Source organism: Stenella coeruleoalba (assembly GCF_951394435.1).
Source record: "Stenella coeruleoalba genome assembly, chromosome: 3".
In the NCBI taxonomy this organism is placed as follows: domain Eukaryota; kingdom Metazoa; phylum Chordata; class Mammalia; order Artiodactyla; family Delphinidae; genus Stenella; species Stenella coeruleoalba.
The window spans coordinates 55,308,026-55,321,213 of NC_137148.1; the positions used below are offsets into that span (position 1 = coordinate 55,308,026).

Sequence of the window (13,188 nt, forward strand, 5' to 3'; positions counted from 1 at the left end):
TTATACATTTAAAAAAATCTGTTATTATCTTATAATTGAAATAAAATACATTTTTTTAAATGTCATGTATTTGGTTCAGTTACAAGAAAGAGCTAGGACTAGGTCAGATACTCTTTGGCAGGGCCTAAGAAAGACATAGCAGAAAAATGTATTTAGATAGAGTATTTTTGGATTATGAGTGGGATTAAACATTAAAACCAACTGTTGAAAAATCTTCAAATGAGAGGTGCTATATAATTATATAAAGGTGGTGTTATTTTTAATAACTCCAGACATTTTTTTTAATAGGAGCATCTGTAACAGAATTAGGCTCACCTCGATTGCCTTCTCATTTATCAGAGTATGAGCGGGATACATTGCTTGTTCAACCTGAGGTAACACTTAGTACTATTTACAGGCTGTATACTATTAATATTAAATATGTGTCCATATAAATATGACCACTGAATTTTTACCAAAATTATATATACTTCTTTTTATAGGAAGTAGTAGAAATGTCACACATGCCAGGAGAATTATTTAATTTATATCTTCATCAGAACTACATAGATTTCTTCACAGAAGTGGATGATCTTGTGAGAGCCAGTGAATTTCTGAGTTTTGCAGATATCCTCAGTGGTGACTGGAATGTAAGACCATTTGACTTAAATGTTTTTGTTTATGACTATTTCCTCAGAATTGAGAAAGAAAGTTTACTTTTATTCATACTGATATGACTTTTTTTTTTTTTTTTTTTTTTTTTTTTTTTTTTTTGCGGTACGCGGGCCTCTCACTGTTGTGGCCTCTCCCATTGCGGAGCACAGGCTCCGGACGCGCAGGCTCAGCGGCCATGGCTCACGGGCCCAGCCGCTCCACGGCATGTGGGATCTTCCAGGACTGGGGCACGAACCCGTGTCCCCTGCATCGGCAGGTGGACTCTCAACCACTGCGCCACCAGGGAAGCCCGATTTGACATTATTTTAAGTAACTTCTTAATAACTATGACAAAATTAATTCATCCAACCCAGTGAAACTTCAGCAGTGAATCTGATTTTTCTATGATAACATACACTAATTTTTTCTAAAGTTATTTTCTGATTATAAAACTAATACATAGTCGGAAAACTTGACAACCATTGAAAAGTAGACAGAAGGAAAGGAACTGTGCCTCTATCTTTTCTTCTTCTTCTTTTTTTTGGCCACGCTGCGTGGCATGTGCTCTTAGTTCCCTGACCAGGGATCAAACCCATGCTCCTTCCAGTGGAAGCGTGGAATCTTAATTACTGAACCTCCAGGGAAGTCCCCTGTGTTTCTTGCTATACTTTCTGATGGTTTTTAATTTTATTTATTTGCACATTTGAAATTATTCACTATAAAGTTTGTATTTTTTCTTAACAGTTTAACTCTGCTCTGACTGGTATAGTAGTTACTAGACACTTGGAGCTATTTAAATTAAATTAAAAATTCAGGGATTTCCCTGGTGGTCCAGTGGGTAAGACTCTGTGCTCCCAATACAGGGGGCCCCAGGTTCGATCCCTGGTCGGGGAACTAGATCCCACAGGCATGCTGCAACTAAGAAGCCCACATGCATGCCGCAACTAAGAAGCCTGCATGCTGCAACTAAAGATCCCACATGCCACAGCTAAAACGCAGCACAGCCAAAACAAAAATTAAAAAAAATTCAGTTCCCTGGTCACACTAGCCGTATTTCCATCATTTAAACAGTTATGATACAGTTTCTGTTATATATTTAGAGTTTCATTATTCAGCAGTTGCATTTGCTTAATTTTTTTATATTGCTTCTTTTTTATTTTGAAATTTTCCAACCTGTTGACAAATAGAAAGAATACACAATGAATACCTGAATACCTTTAGCTTTTGTTCACCAGTTTTTCACATTTTTCCACATTTGCTTAATCTGTATTGACACACTTGTTTTGGCTAAATAATTGGAAAGTAATTGTAGCATCACAACATTTAACACTTAAGCATGCATAAGGACATTGCTCTATTACAACCACAATAGCATTATCATACCTAAGAAAATAAACATAAATTCCATAATATACTGTCCTTATTCCTGTTTCCCCAGTTATCTCAAAAATGTATTTAAAGTTATTTCCACCACCTCCATCCAACATCCGGTTAATATTCACTCATAGCGTTTGATTATTATGTCGCAGTTGAATTTTCTTCAAAATTTTGTAGCACTATTATTTTTAGGGCGTGGTGAGGTTGAAAAACATGAACATACAGTAACTAAATATGATTAGCCTTTTTTTGGGGTCAGTAGTACCAATAAGTACTGTTTTATAAATCTCTTATTTTCTTTATTTCACATCTTGTCTCCTTTTCTAGACGCGCTCTTTACTCAGGGAATATAGTACATCTATAGCTACGAGAGGTGTGATACATTCCAACAAAGCCCGAGGATTTGCTCATTGCCAAGGAGGAGGATCAAGTTTTCGACCCTTGCATAAACCCCAATGGTTTCTAATAAATAAAAAGGTAAAAAAAAGAATTGTACATTTTCAAAGAGTGAACTATTTATGGTATGTGAATTATATCTCAGTAAAGTTGGTTTTTTCTTTTAATTGAAAAAGAAAAATGGTCTTTCATTCTTAATGAGAAATAGTTGCTAAGGCCCACAGTTTTCTTAGAGCTATGATAAAACATAAAAAGGACAGTCGTCTTAAATGCTTAGTCATTTTTTTAAGGAAAAAGCGCTCAAAAATTGAAAGCATATACCTATTTTATTGGAATCAAAGTATACAGGCCTACCTCGTTTTATAGTACTTTACTTTATTAAAGCGTTTCACAGATAATGCGTTTTTTACAAATTGAAGGTTTGTGTTAATCCTGCATCAAGCAAGTCTATCAGCACCGTTTTTCCAACAGCATTTGCTCACGTCGTGTCTCTGTGTCACATTTTGATAATTCTAGCAATATTTCAAACCCTCTACCAGCAAAAGAGTATGACTGGATGACGGCTCAGGTGATGGTTAGCATTTTTTAGCAATGAAGTATTTTTTAATTAAAGTATGTACATTGTTTTTTAGACATAATGCTATTGCACACTTAGGAGACTATAGTCTAGTGTGAGCATAACTTTTTTTTTTTTGGCCACGCCGAATGGCATGCAGGATCTTAGTTCCCTGACCAGGGATTGAACCTGTGCCCCCCTGCAGTGGGAGCGCAGTCTTAACCACTGGACCACCAGGGAAGTCCCAAGCATAACTTTTATATGCACTGGGAAACCACAAAATTTGTGTGACTTGCTTTATTGTGATACTCACTTTATTGCAGTGGTCTGGAACTTGAACCCACAATATCCCTGAGGTATGCCTATAGTTGTAATTATATTTTCGTTTCAGTTGAAAATAAATCCTGGCTTTACCTCTAACCATCTGCACAAGTTATTTCACTTAATATGCCATTATTTTCCACAGCTATAAATATGGAGGATTGAGTTATTTAGAGGTCAAAAACAGGTGGCTCACAAGTTGAATACAACCTACACACAGATTTTTTTAAATGAATTGCCAATCTTTGAAAACTAGTATAATAGTTAAAACTCAGATAAGGATTTCTGGCTTCAGAATTTCTGCAATCTCCTGAAAAAAAAAATTGGAAGTAAGGCAATACTGGTCCATATATTACATGGCAGTAGTCTACTCAAGCCAAGTATAATCTGCCCCTTGGTGATGGGAGTGGTCAGTACCACCTCCCCAAGCTGTTCCACTGCACTGATTTCTATTAACTGCCTGACTCCTATAGCATCTGAATTTGTGACCCCTGGACTAGGTCATCTCTAAGATGTCTTCCAGTTTTAAATTCATATGGCTACATATGAACCTATCATTCATTACCTAAGAAAATTTTCAGTGGATTTCTTGGAGAATTTCATTACTTTTAAGCAATTTATGTCCCTTATTGACTTGCTTTGCGCTTTATAGCATGTATATTAATTTCGCATTTGTTACATATAAATGTTCTAAGACTGTGAGCACCTGAAAGGCAGAGATCATACTTCTCTTATCATCACTGTAACATAGTGCCTTCTCTTAACTGAAGAAAATACCTTCTTTCATTGAGAAACAATATCCTCACATAATTTGTGATATGTGTATGCTCATAAACAGAAGTCCTTTGATTTTTAAGTTTGTTTTTCTTCTACCTTAAGTCTTGTTCTTATTGCTGTTATATCAAGTGAGAAATAGTTGTGTAGATAAAATGCTTTGTTAGATAATGCTAGGACAGTTATAAAGGACTAATCAAGCTGCCCAGCCTGGCCAAAAAAAAAAAAGGGACTGATCAGGTAAACTCTTAGAGTATATTTGTAGCATATAAACCCACATACTTTGTGATATAATAAACTTAGTCTAGGGACAAATATCCATATTTAAATTTTTATTTTTCATTTCACCATGTTTTTCCTTCTCTGCAGTATCGGGAAAATTGCCTGGCAGCAAAAGCACTTTTTTCTGACTTCTGCTTACCAGCTTTATGCCTCCAAACTCAGCTGTTGCCATACCTTGCTTTGCTAACCATTCCAATGAGAAATCAAGGTAATAATATGGGTTTTCCTTATCCCCAAGAAGTAGTGTTTTATAACATTATGTTTTTGTGGATCAACTTATTCCTATGTACCAGTGACAGTAAGTTTCTTTCCCCTTTATTTTTTGAATCAGAATTAATACATGCTTTTTGATTAAAAAAGAAAGAAATTAAATAATAAAGAAGTACCTAAAGTAAAAATTGAAAGTCCCCTATAACCACGCGTAATTCCTTTTGACAGATTGGTGTAAATTCTTCTAGACTTTTTCCTGTGCGTATACAAATGTTAGATGTAAACTTTAATTTTTTTTGTCACTTATCATGCATAGTGCTCCATATTTTATAATTAGGGCAAAGGAGCTCTAGAGGCTGGGAAGTCCAAAATCAAGGTGCCAGCAGATCCAGTGTCTGGTGATGGCCTGCTTCCTAGTTTGCAGATGGCCATCTTCTCATTGTATTCTCACATGGTAAAGAGCAGAGTAAAAGAGAGCTCTCTCTGGGTTCTCTTATATAAAGGCACTAATCCCATTCATGAGGGCTCTACCCTCATGACCTAAGCACCTCCCAAGGCTCCATCTCCTAATAACATCACTTCAGGGGTTAGGATTTCAAAATATGAATTTGGGGTGACAGAAGCATTTAGTCTATAACAGCAGCAATGCAAAAGTATATTCAAATCTAACTCATATTTTTTCAAAATTTATAATTTTATTCAACCTTATTGATAGGTATTTTGGTTGATTTCAATATTACAAGCAGTATCTATTAATAGTATATTTACATTGTCTTTCCAAGTTTTGAAATTATAAATAATGCTAAAAAAAATTAGTATGTCTTTGGCAATACACACTTGCCCAGTTTATGTCTACTGAGGTTTGCCTTTTTTTGAACTTTACCAAACAACTTTACCAGTTGTTTCTCTTTTTTAATGTGTGTCATAAGGGCCACATTTCATTAACAGTCCTAGGTCACATGTCTGTGGTGCTGATCTTCAAGGTAGAACAGAGAATTTGTGTAATATTGAAAGTATTACTAATCTACTACATAACTCATCAAACTTCTCAAGTGTTTTTTGAACTTTCAATTTTTTTTTTTTTTAATTATTTTTGGCTGTGTTGGGTCTTCGTTGCTGCACGCGGGCTTTCTCTAGTTGCGGTGAGTGGAGGCTACTCTTCGTTGCTGTGGGCAGGCTTCTCATTGTGGTGGCTTCTCTTGTTGCGGAGCACATGCTCTAGGTGCGCGGGCTTCAGTAGTTGTGGCATGCTGGCTCAGTAGTTGTGGCTCATGGGCTTAGTTGCTCTGCGGCATGTGGGATCTTCCCAGACCAGGGCTCAAACCCATGTCCCCTGCACTGGCAGGTGGATTCTTAACCACTGCGCCACCAGGAAAGTCCAAAACTTCTCAAATTTTAAAGATAGGGTTTGCCTTATGAATTATCAGAAGAGAGGATTATAGAGTAAATGTCTGCCTTCATACAATGAGTCTTATCTTTTAAGAATATTGATACCTAAAGATTTAAAATATTCTGTATTTACAGGCAGAAGTGAGATGACTTTTGAGCAATGGGAATGATTAATCTGTGAGTCAGAATCCAGAGAGTTCCCTATCCTTGACTATTATTTTTAGATTATACTAGTTTTTATTTATTTATCGTTTTGGCTGTGCTGCATGGCTTGTGGGATCTTAGTTCCCCGACCAGGGATTGAACCCGGGCCCTCAGCAGTGAAAGTATGGAGTCCTAACCACTGGCCCACCAGGGAAATCCCAAGTTATACTAGTTTTTAAACTTTATTTTGAAGTAATTTCAAACTTAGAAATTAGAAGAATGGTACAAAGAAGTTCTTGTATATCCTTCACCAAGATTCCTCAGTGTTTCATTTTTTACCATATTTGCCTTTTATTCTTTTTCTTTATACACACATGTACACAAATATATGTATTTTTTTCTGAACCATGTGTGAGTAAAGTGCAGACATTATGCCCATTATTCTTAAACACTGCAGCATGTACTTCCTGAAAACAAGGACATTCTCCTACATAACCACAGTATATACATCAAAATCAGGAAATTAACATTGATATATTACTGCTAATTTATAGTTTAATTATTAGACTCCATTTGTAGTTTATAGACTCCATTCAAATTTTGCCAATTGTCCTAATAATGCCCTTTGTAAAATAACAACAAAAACTTGTTCTCTCTTGTCTAGAAATCCAATGCAAGATCACATGATACATTTAGTTACTTACTTGCTATCTCTTTAGTCTTCTTTGATTTAGAATAGTACTGTGGTCTTTCTTCATCCATTACATTTCTGAAGCAGATTGTTATAACATGGACTGCCCCTCAATTTGGGTTTATCTGAGGATTCCTCATGAGTGGATTTAGGATATATATTTTGTGCAGGAACACCACAGAAGTGATGCTGTGTTCTTCTCAGTGCATCACATCAGGGGAATATGATGTCTATTTAAACCATGCTGGTGACGTTAACTTTTATTATTTGGTAAGATAACATCTCTCAGGTTCTTCAATGTAAAGTTATTAAGTGTTTTGTGGGGAGACACTTTGAGACTATGTAAATATCCTATTTCTCATTAAAATTTCACCCACTAGTTATAGCATCTTTTGATAATTATTTCCTGAATCCGTCATGGTTGGCAAGTGATTTTCTAATGGCATTATTCCTTCTGTATTTGTGTTAATAAATTCTGCTGTAAGGTATTGCTTCGCCTTCTTCCCCATTTGTTTGTTTGTTTGTTTATATTTGTATAGACTCTGGAGCTTTTTCAGCTGTTGTTTCTATCATTATTTATTTTGGACTTAAATTGTCCAGATTTGGCCAGTGCAAGCTGCTTTAAGGTAACTCTGTGCCTTTACTCTTAGTGTACTTTCTTTCCGATACAAAGTGTTCCCGGATTATTTCATACTCTCCCTACATGGACTTAGAAATCTCAATGAGTCCTGGTTCCTTTTAGTTGATATGGACCCATCTCCCACTTTGCTAAATATATTTACTTGTTTACTTAATTCCTATGTCTATAACCTATCTCCTGACAATGCAGGCTGCTCCTTCAGTCCCAGCACTACTGCCACCAACTTACATTGGCACAGCCATTCACATTCTTTGTCCCACTCCTAGCTGTGCGACAATGAATCGGTTTGATTAGTAAGAGTCTCCTTGGACCAGAATCATCAGCATCACCTGGAAGCTTGAGAAAAATGCAGAATCTCAGGCCTCAACCAAGACTTACTGAATTGATCTGCAAGATCAATTAGCAAGATTCTCCAGGTGATTCTTTTTTTTTTTTGGCGGTACGCGGGCCGCTCACTGTTGTGGCCTCTCCCGTTGTGGAGCACAGGCTCCAGATGCGCAGGCTCAGCAGCCGTGGCTCACGGACCTAGCCGCTCTGCGGCATGTGGGATCTTCCCAGACTGGGGCACGAACCTGTGTCCCCCGCATTGGCAGGCAGACTCTCAACCACTGTGCCACCAGGGAAGCCCTCCAGGTGATTCTTATGCAGGAGATGTTTGAGGAGTTTGAGAAGTATTGGTTTGGATTACTCACATTGGAATCACCTAGAGAATCATTACATCCACTAGAAAGTTCAGATTCCAGGATCACAACCCTTAAGTTTTCCATATCAAAAAGCTGTTTTTTAAAAATCCTAGTCATATTGTGTAGTGGATTTTTAAAAAGGTAAGGTAGTGTTTGATTTGCAGACTTTTGAAGGTTTATAAAATTCAGTCAAAAATAGGATGTTCTGGCTTTTTTTTTTTTGTCTTGTGGTCTGACTTTTTTTTTTTTTTAATTTATTTTTGGCTGTGTTGGGTCTTTGGTGCACACAGGCTTTCTCTAGTTGTGGTGAGCAGTGGCTACTCTTCCTTGCGGTGTGCGGGCTTCTCATTGCGGTGGCTTCTCTTGTTGTGGAACATGGGCTCTAGGCGCGCGGGCTTCAGTAGTTGTGGCATGCGGGCTCAGTAGTTGTGGCTCACGGGCTCTAGAGCGCAGGCTCAGTAGTTGTGGCACATGGGCTTGGTTGCTCCGAGGCATGTGGGATCTTCCCTGACCAGGGCTCGAACCTGTGTCCCCTGCATTGGCAGGCGGACTCTCAACCACTGTGCCACCAGGAAAGCCCTTGGCTTTTCTTTTTATTCATCAATTTTTATCCCATTTCTTTCACTTTACTATGTCATTTCAGACATTTTATGTTTCTTCTGCTCATTTCTCTCTGTCCTCTTTTCTAGTCCTCCATTAGTGTTTGTTAGAATACTTACAGGTATCTCACGTTTCATTCTGTTTTCTCTTTGATTGCATAATCTCTATCAGCCTATGTTCCAGGTTACTGATTATTTCTTCTCCCAGTTCAAATCTACTATTGAGCCCCTGCAGTGGACTTTTCATTTTGGTTATTGTACTTTTCAAGTCCAGAATTTCCATTTGGTTCTTTTTTGCAATTTCCTTCTCTTTACTGATATTCCCTATTTGATGAGTCATTGTCATTATAGCTCCCTTTACTTCTTTTTATTTTATTTTATTTTTAAAATGTATTTATTTCATTTATTTATTTTTGACTGTGTTTGGTCTTCGTTGCTGCACACGGGATTTCTCTAGTTGCGGCAAGCAGGGGCTACTCTTTGTTGTGATGCGTGGGCTTCTCATTGTGGTGGCTTCTCTTGTTGTGGAGCACAGGCTCTAGGCACATGGACTTCAGTAGTTGTGGCACATGGGCTCAGTAGTTGTGGCTCACGGGCTCTAGAGCACAGGCTCAGTAGTTGTGGCACACAGGCTTAGTTGCTCCGTGGCATGTAGGATCTTCCCAGACCAGGGCTCGAACCTGTGTCCTCTGCATTGGCAGATGGATTCTTAACCACTGTGCCACCAGGGAAGTCCAACACTACTTACTTTCTATCTATGAATTTGACCACCCTAGGTACCCACTTAAGTGCAACCATACAATATTTATCTTTTTGTGACTGGCTTATTTCATTCAGCATGTCATCAGGGTTTATCCATGTTATAGCATGTGTCAGAACTTCCTTCCTTTTTAAGGCTGGATAATATTACATTGTATATATTTACCACATTTTGTTTATCCATTCATCTGTTTTTGGACACAAGTTTCTTCCACTTTTTTTTTTTAACACCATTATTGGAGTATAATTGCTTTACAATGGTGTGTTAGTTTCTGCTGTATAACAAAGTGAATCAGCTATACATATATATATATGCTTCCACGTTTTGACTGTTATGAATAATGTTGTTATAAGTATGGATATACAGATGTTTCTTCGAGATTTTGCTTTCAATTCTTTTGGGTGTATACCCAGAAGTGGAATTGATTATATAGTAATTCTGTTTTCAGTTTTTTGAGGAACTACCTTACCATTTTCCACAGCAGCTACACCATTTTGTATTTCTACAGCTTTCTCCACGTCCTTGTCAAACCTTGTTGTTTTATGGGGTGTTTTGATAATACCCATCCTAAGGGGTGTGAAATAGTATCTCATGGTTTTGGTTTGCATTTTCCTAACAATTTGTGACTTTAAGCGTCTTTTCATGTGCTTTTTGGCCATTCTTCTTTGGAGAAATGTCTATTTAAAGCTTTTTAAAAATCTCTTTTAGCTCAGATTTCTTTTATCCAGGATATTGGAAGACTTCCTCTGAAGCGACACTTTGGAAGGTAAGCTGATCATTTTAATTTTCAAAGAGCTGTTACTGAAATAACCACCAAATACCTTATGTATTTATTCATTATACAGTCAATAAATGTTATCTGTAAAGGCCAAGAAATACATGTTGTACTAGTGATCAGAGACCATATGATTGCATTGTAGACCCATCTATTATATATATTACATGTAACAGCTATTTTCACCATCTCAGAATGGACTATTAGGCTAAATAGAATCATTGAATCACAGAGGCAGAGAAATCTTTAAAATCCTTGAGTTCAACAAATTTTGCATAGCTGAAAACCCCTTTTCAGCTTTCATGCCAAGAGGTGTTCTTAGCCTATATTTGGAGACTGCAATAATCAGGAACTACCTCAAAAGAGCACTGTCTTTTTTATTTCTTTATCACAGAAAATTCAGACAAGTAAAAAAATAGAGAGAGAGATAAATCTACATCTATACTGTTCATTCCATTGCAAAATGGCTTCTGGCCTAATATCAGTGATTAACACAGTGCTTGTAGTTCATTTCTACTTGGCTTATTTGTAAGGTTAAATTATGCACTCAGGTATTCTAAAAAAGGTTAAAAAGTGCTTGCTTCCTGGTTGCAAGGATAAAAGTAAATGATAGAAATGGCATCTATTACCCCTTCTACTAGTTCTCCTATTCCTGGTCCCAAATGGAAAACTAGCTTATCTGGGCTTTTTTTCCCTCTGCCTTCATAGATTCAGTAAAGGCCTTTGTAGTGTTAATGGTTTCTTCCTTATAATGACTTAGCTATTGGGAGCCCATCTTTCCTTTTACAGAAATACAGTGATGGATGGATCTTACAGCATCATCCCACTGGAATGTGATCAGGGCTCAAACCTTTTATAAACTTCCCTTTTCTCCTCACTTCCCTCTGAATCAAAGAAGGACCAGCTGTTTTCACTGGCTCCTTTCCCCACAAGATTATGACATCAAAATCAAGGGAAGACCATTGTCTTCTATTGTCTTTTTCCTCCTAAGATGTAATTAAAAGAATGGGAGTCAGTGTTTTATTACTGGTTCAGCTACTTGATCTGAATTGGGAGGCAGGATTTGTCAGTGCTACTTATTACAATGACTAGTACTGTTGTCTTTCATTTATAGTGACCATTTTAACATTAGTGACCATTTTAACATTATCTTTGATTTATATTGATAATATTGAATATTAATACTTAAACTTAACATTTAATATTGCTATTTAATAGCTGCATAATTTCCTATAATTGAACCTACACCTTGTTTTGTTTTATTTATTATTTTTGGCTGCGTTGGGTCTTAGTTGTGGCACATAGGATCTTTCGTTACAGCGCGAGGGCTTCTCTCTAGTTGTGGCACATAGGCTTCTCTCTAGTTGTGGCGCACAGGCTTAGTTGCCCCGTGGCATGTGGGATCTTAGTTCCCCGACCAGGGTTCAAACCCGCATCCCCTGTATTGGAAGGCTGATTCTTAACCACTGGACCACAAGGGAAGTCCTCCTACACCTTGGTTTTGTACATTTAGCTTGTTTCCAGCTTTTGTTGTCACAGCCTTCCTTGAAGCTAAATCATCATGCATATCAAATACTATTTATGTAGGATGAATTCCTAGAAATAAAATTGCTGGATCAATGGATATACACCTTTGCTCTATATTGCCAGATTGCTTCCAAGAATATTTTGCCAATCTTATGCCCACTTAACAGTGTTTCAGCATGTTCTTTTCTCCTCGTACCACCACTGGGTTTTATTATTTTAAAAGGTCTTTACCAGTTTGAAAGATGACAATATTAATTTCCATTTTAAAATTACAAATTAGGTTGAGCAATTTATTTAGTAACCATTCTTCTGTAAGCTATCTGTACATGTTTTATGTCTGTTTTCCTATTCCATTTAATTCTTTCTTTTTGTAAGAAATCTTTACTAAAGATATTAATTGACTTGGTTGTGTTATAAGTTGTAATGATTTATTCAGTTTGTCATTTACTTTTTAGTTTTGTTTATATTGTTAAATAAACCGGTCCACCTGGCTAAACAGCACAAGGAAGGTAAATGAGAGACTACAGGAGAGGGCTTCATAATCACCACACTCATGGTGTAATTTAAAGGAATCCCCTCCTTTGATTATTATTAATGCCTGTGTTATGCATCTGGCAGATTGAAAATGGAAGCCCTGACTGACAGGGAGCATGGAATGACAGACCTGGACAGTGGAGATGAAGCCCAGCTTGGTGGAGGGCAACCTGCAGAGGAAGCGCTGGGTGAACGCACTCAGACAGCTGAACCTGAAACCTGGTCTCTTCCTTTGAGTCAGGATAGTGGGAGTGAACTGCCTGCCAGCCAGCCTCAGCCCTTTTCAGCCCAGAGAGACATGGAAGAGGAAGACATGATAATAGAAGACTATGAGAGTGATGAGACATAGAAAGCAGCCTGCCCATGAGATTGTTACTTGACAGATTCATATTCGTTTTATTCAGTGGTACTTGAACAGAGATAATAGACTTTTCAGGTGAATTAGTTTGTTAATTCTTCACTCTTGTAGTATTTCAGCACAGAGAACTGATTTCTGTCATGTTGAAGTAAATAGAAGATCAAACCTTCAAATAATCTCTTAATCTTTTTCTCTAGTATTTATTTAGCCTTGTGAGTGGTGTTGGGAGAGGTCAGTGTGTATGAAATGTGTTTGAACATTATGCCAAATATCAGAAAATGTGAAGGAATAATTCAGAATACAGAAACTCTGTGGGTTGTAAATAAGAATTATAAAACAGTTTAGGATGCAATTAAGAGTGTAAATAAACTTTGTGCCTTATTCACAATTTCTCTCTGGTCTCTAGCTTCTTCCGATACCATTTTTATATGTTGTACAGTGGAATATTTTAGCTACTTTCTGGAAACTATTTACATAATTTATATCAAAATTAAAATGTTGAATTTGTTCTGTTTTGTTTCTCCTGTCCTTCAATGATT

At 37.1% G+C, this 13,188-nt stretch overlaps 1 protein-coding gene across 3 annotated transcripts in view; it reads left to right on the forward strand.

Annotated features, from left to right (window-relative positions):
• The window catches only part of RAD17 (RAD17 checkpoint clamp loader component), a 31,622-nt gene extending 18,512 nt beyond the window's left edge, over window positions 1–13,110 (forward strand). Inside the window, exons 12-17 of one of the 3 annotated variants that reach the window (XM_079915992.1) lie at window positions 289–374; window positions 540–629; window positions 2,338–2,487; window positions 4,427–4,547; window positions 10,164–10,221; window positions 12,376–13,110. In XM_079915992.1, coding sequence (XP_079772118.1) covers window positions 289–374; window positions 540–629; window positions 2,338–2,487; window positions 4,427–4,547; window positions 10,164–10,221; window positions 12,376–12,640 — 770 coding nt within the window. In that variant the 3' untranslated portion in view covers window positions 12,641–13,110. The other 2 variants (XM_079915991.1, XM_079915993.1) reach the window with 2 other exon arrangements.
• The last annotated feature ends 78 nt before the right edge of the window (window positions 13,111–13,188 follow it).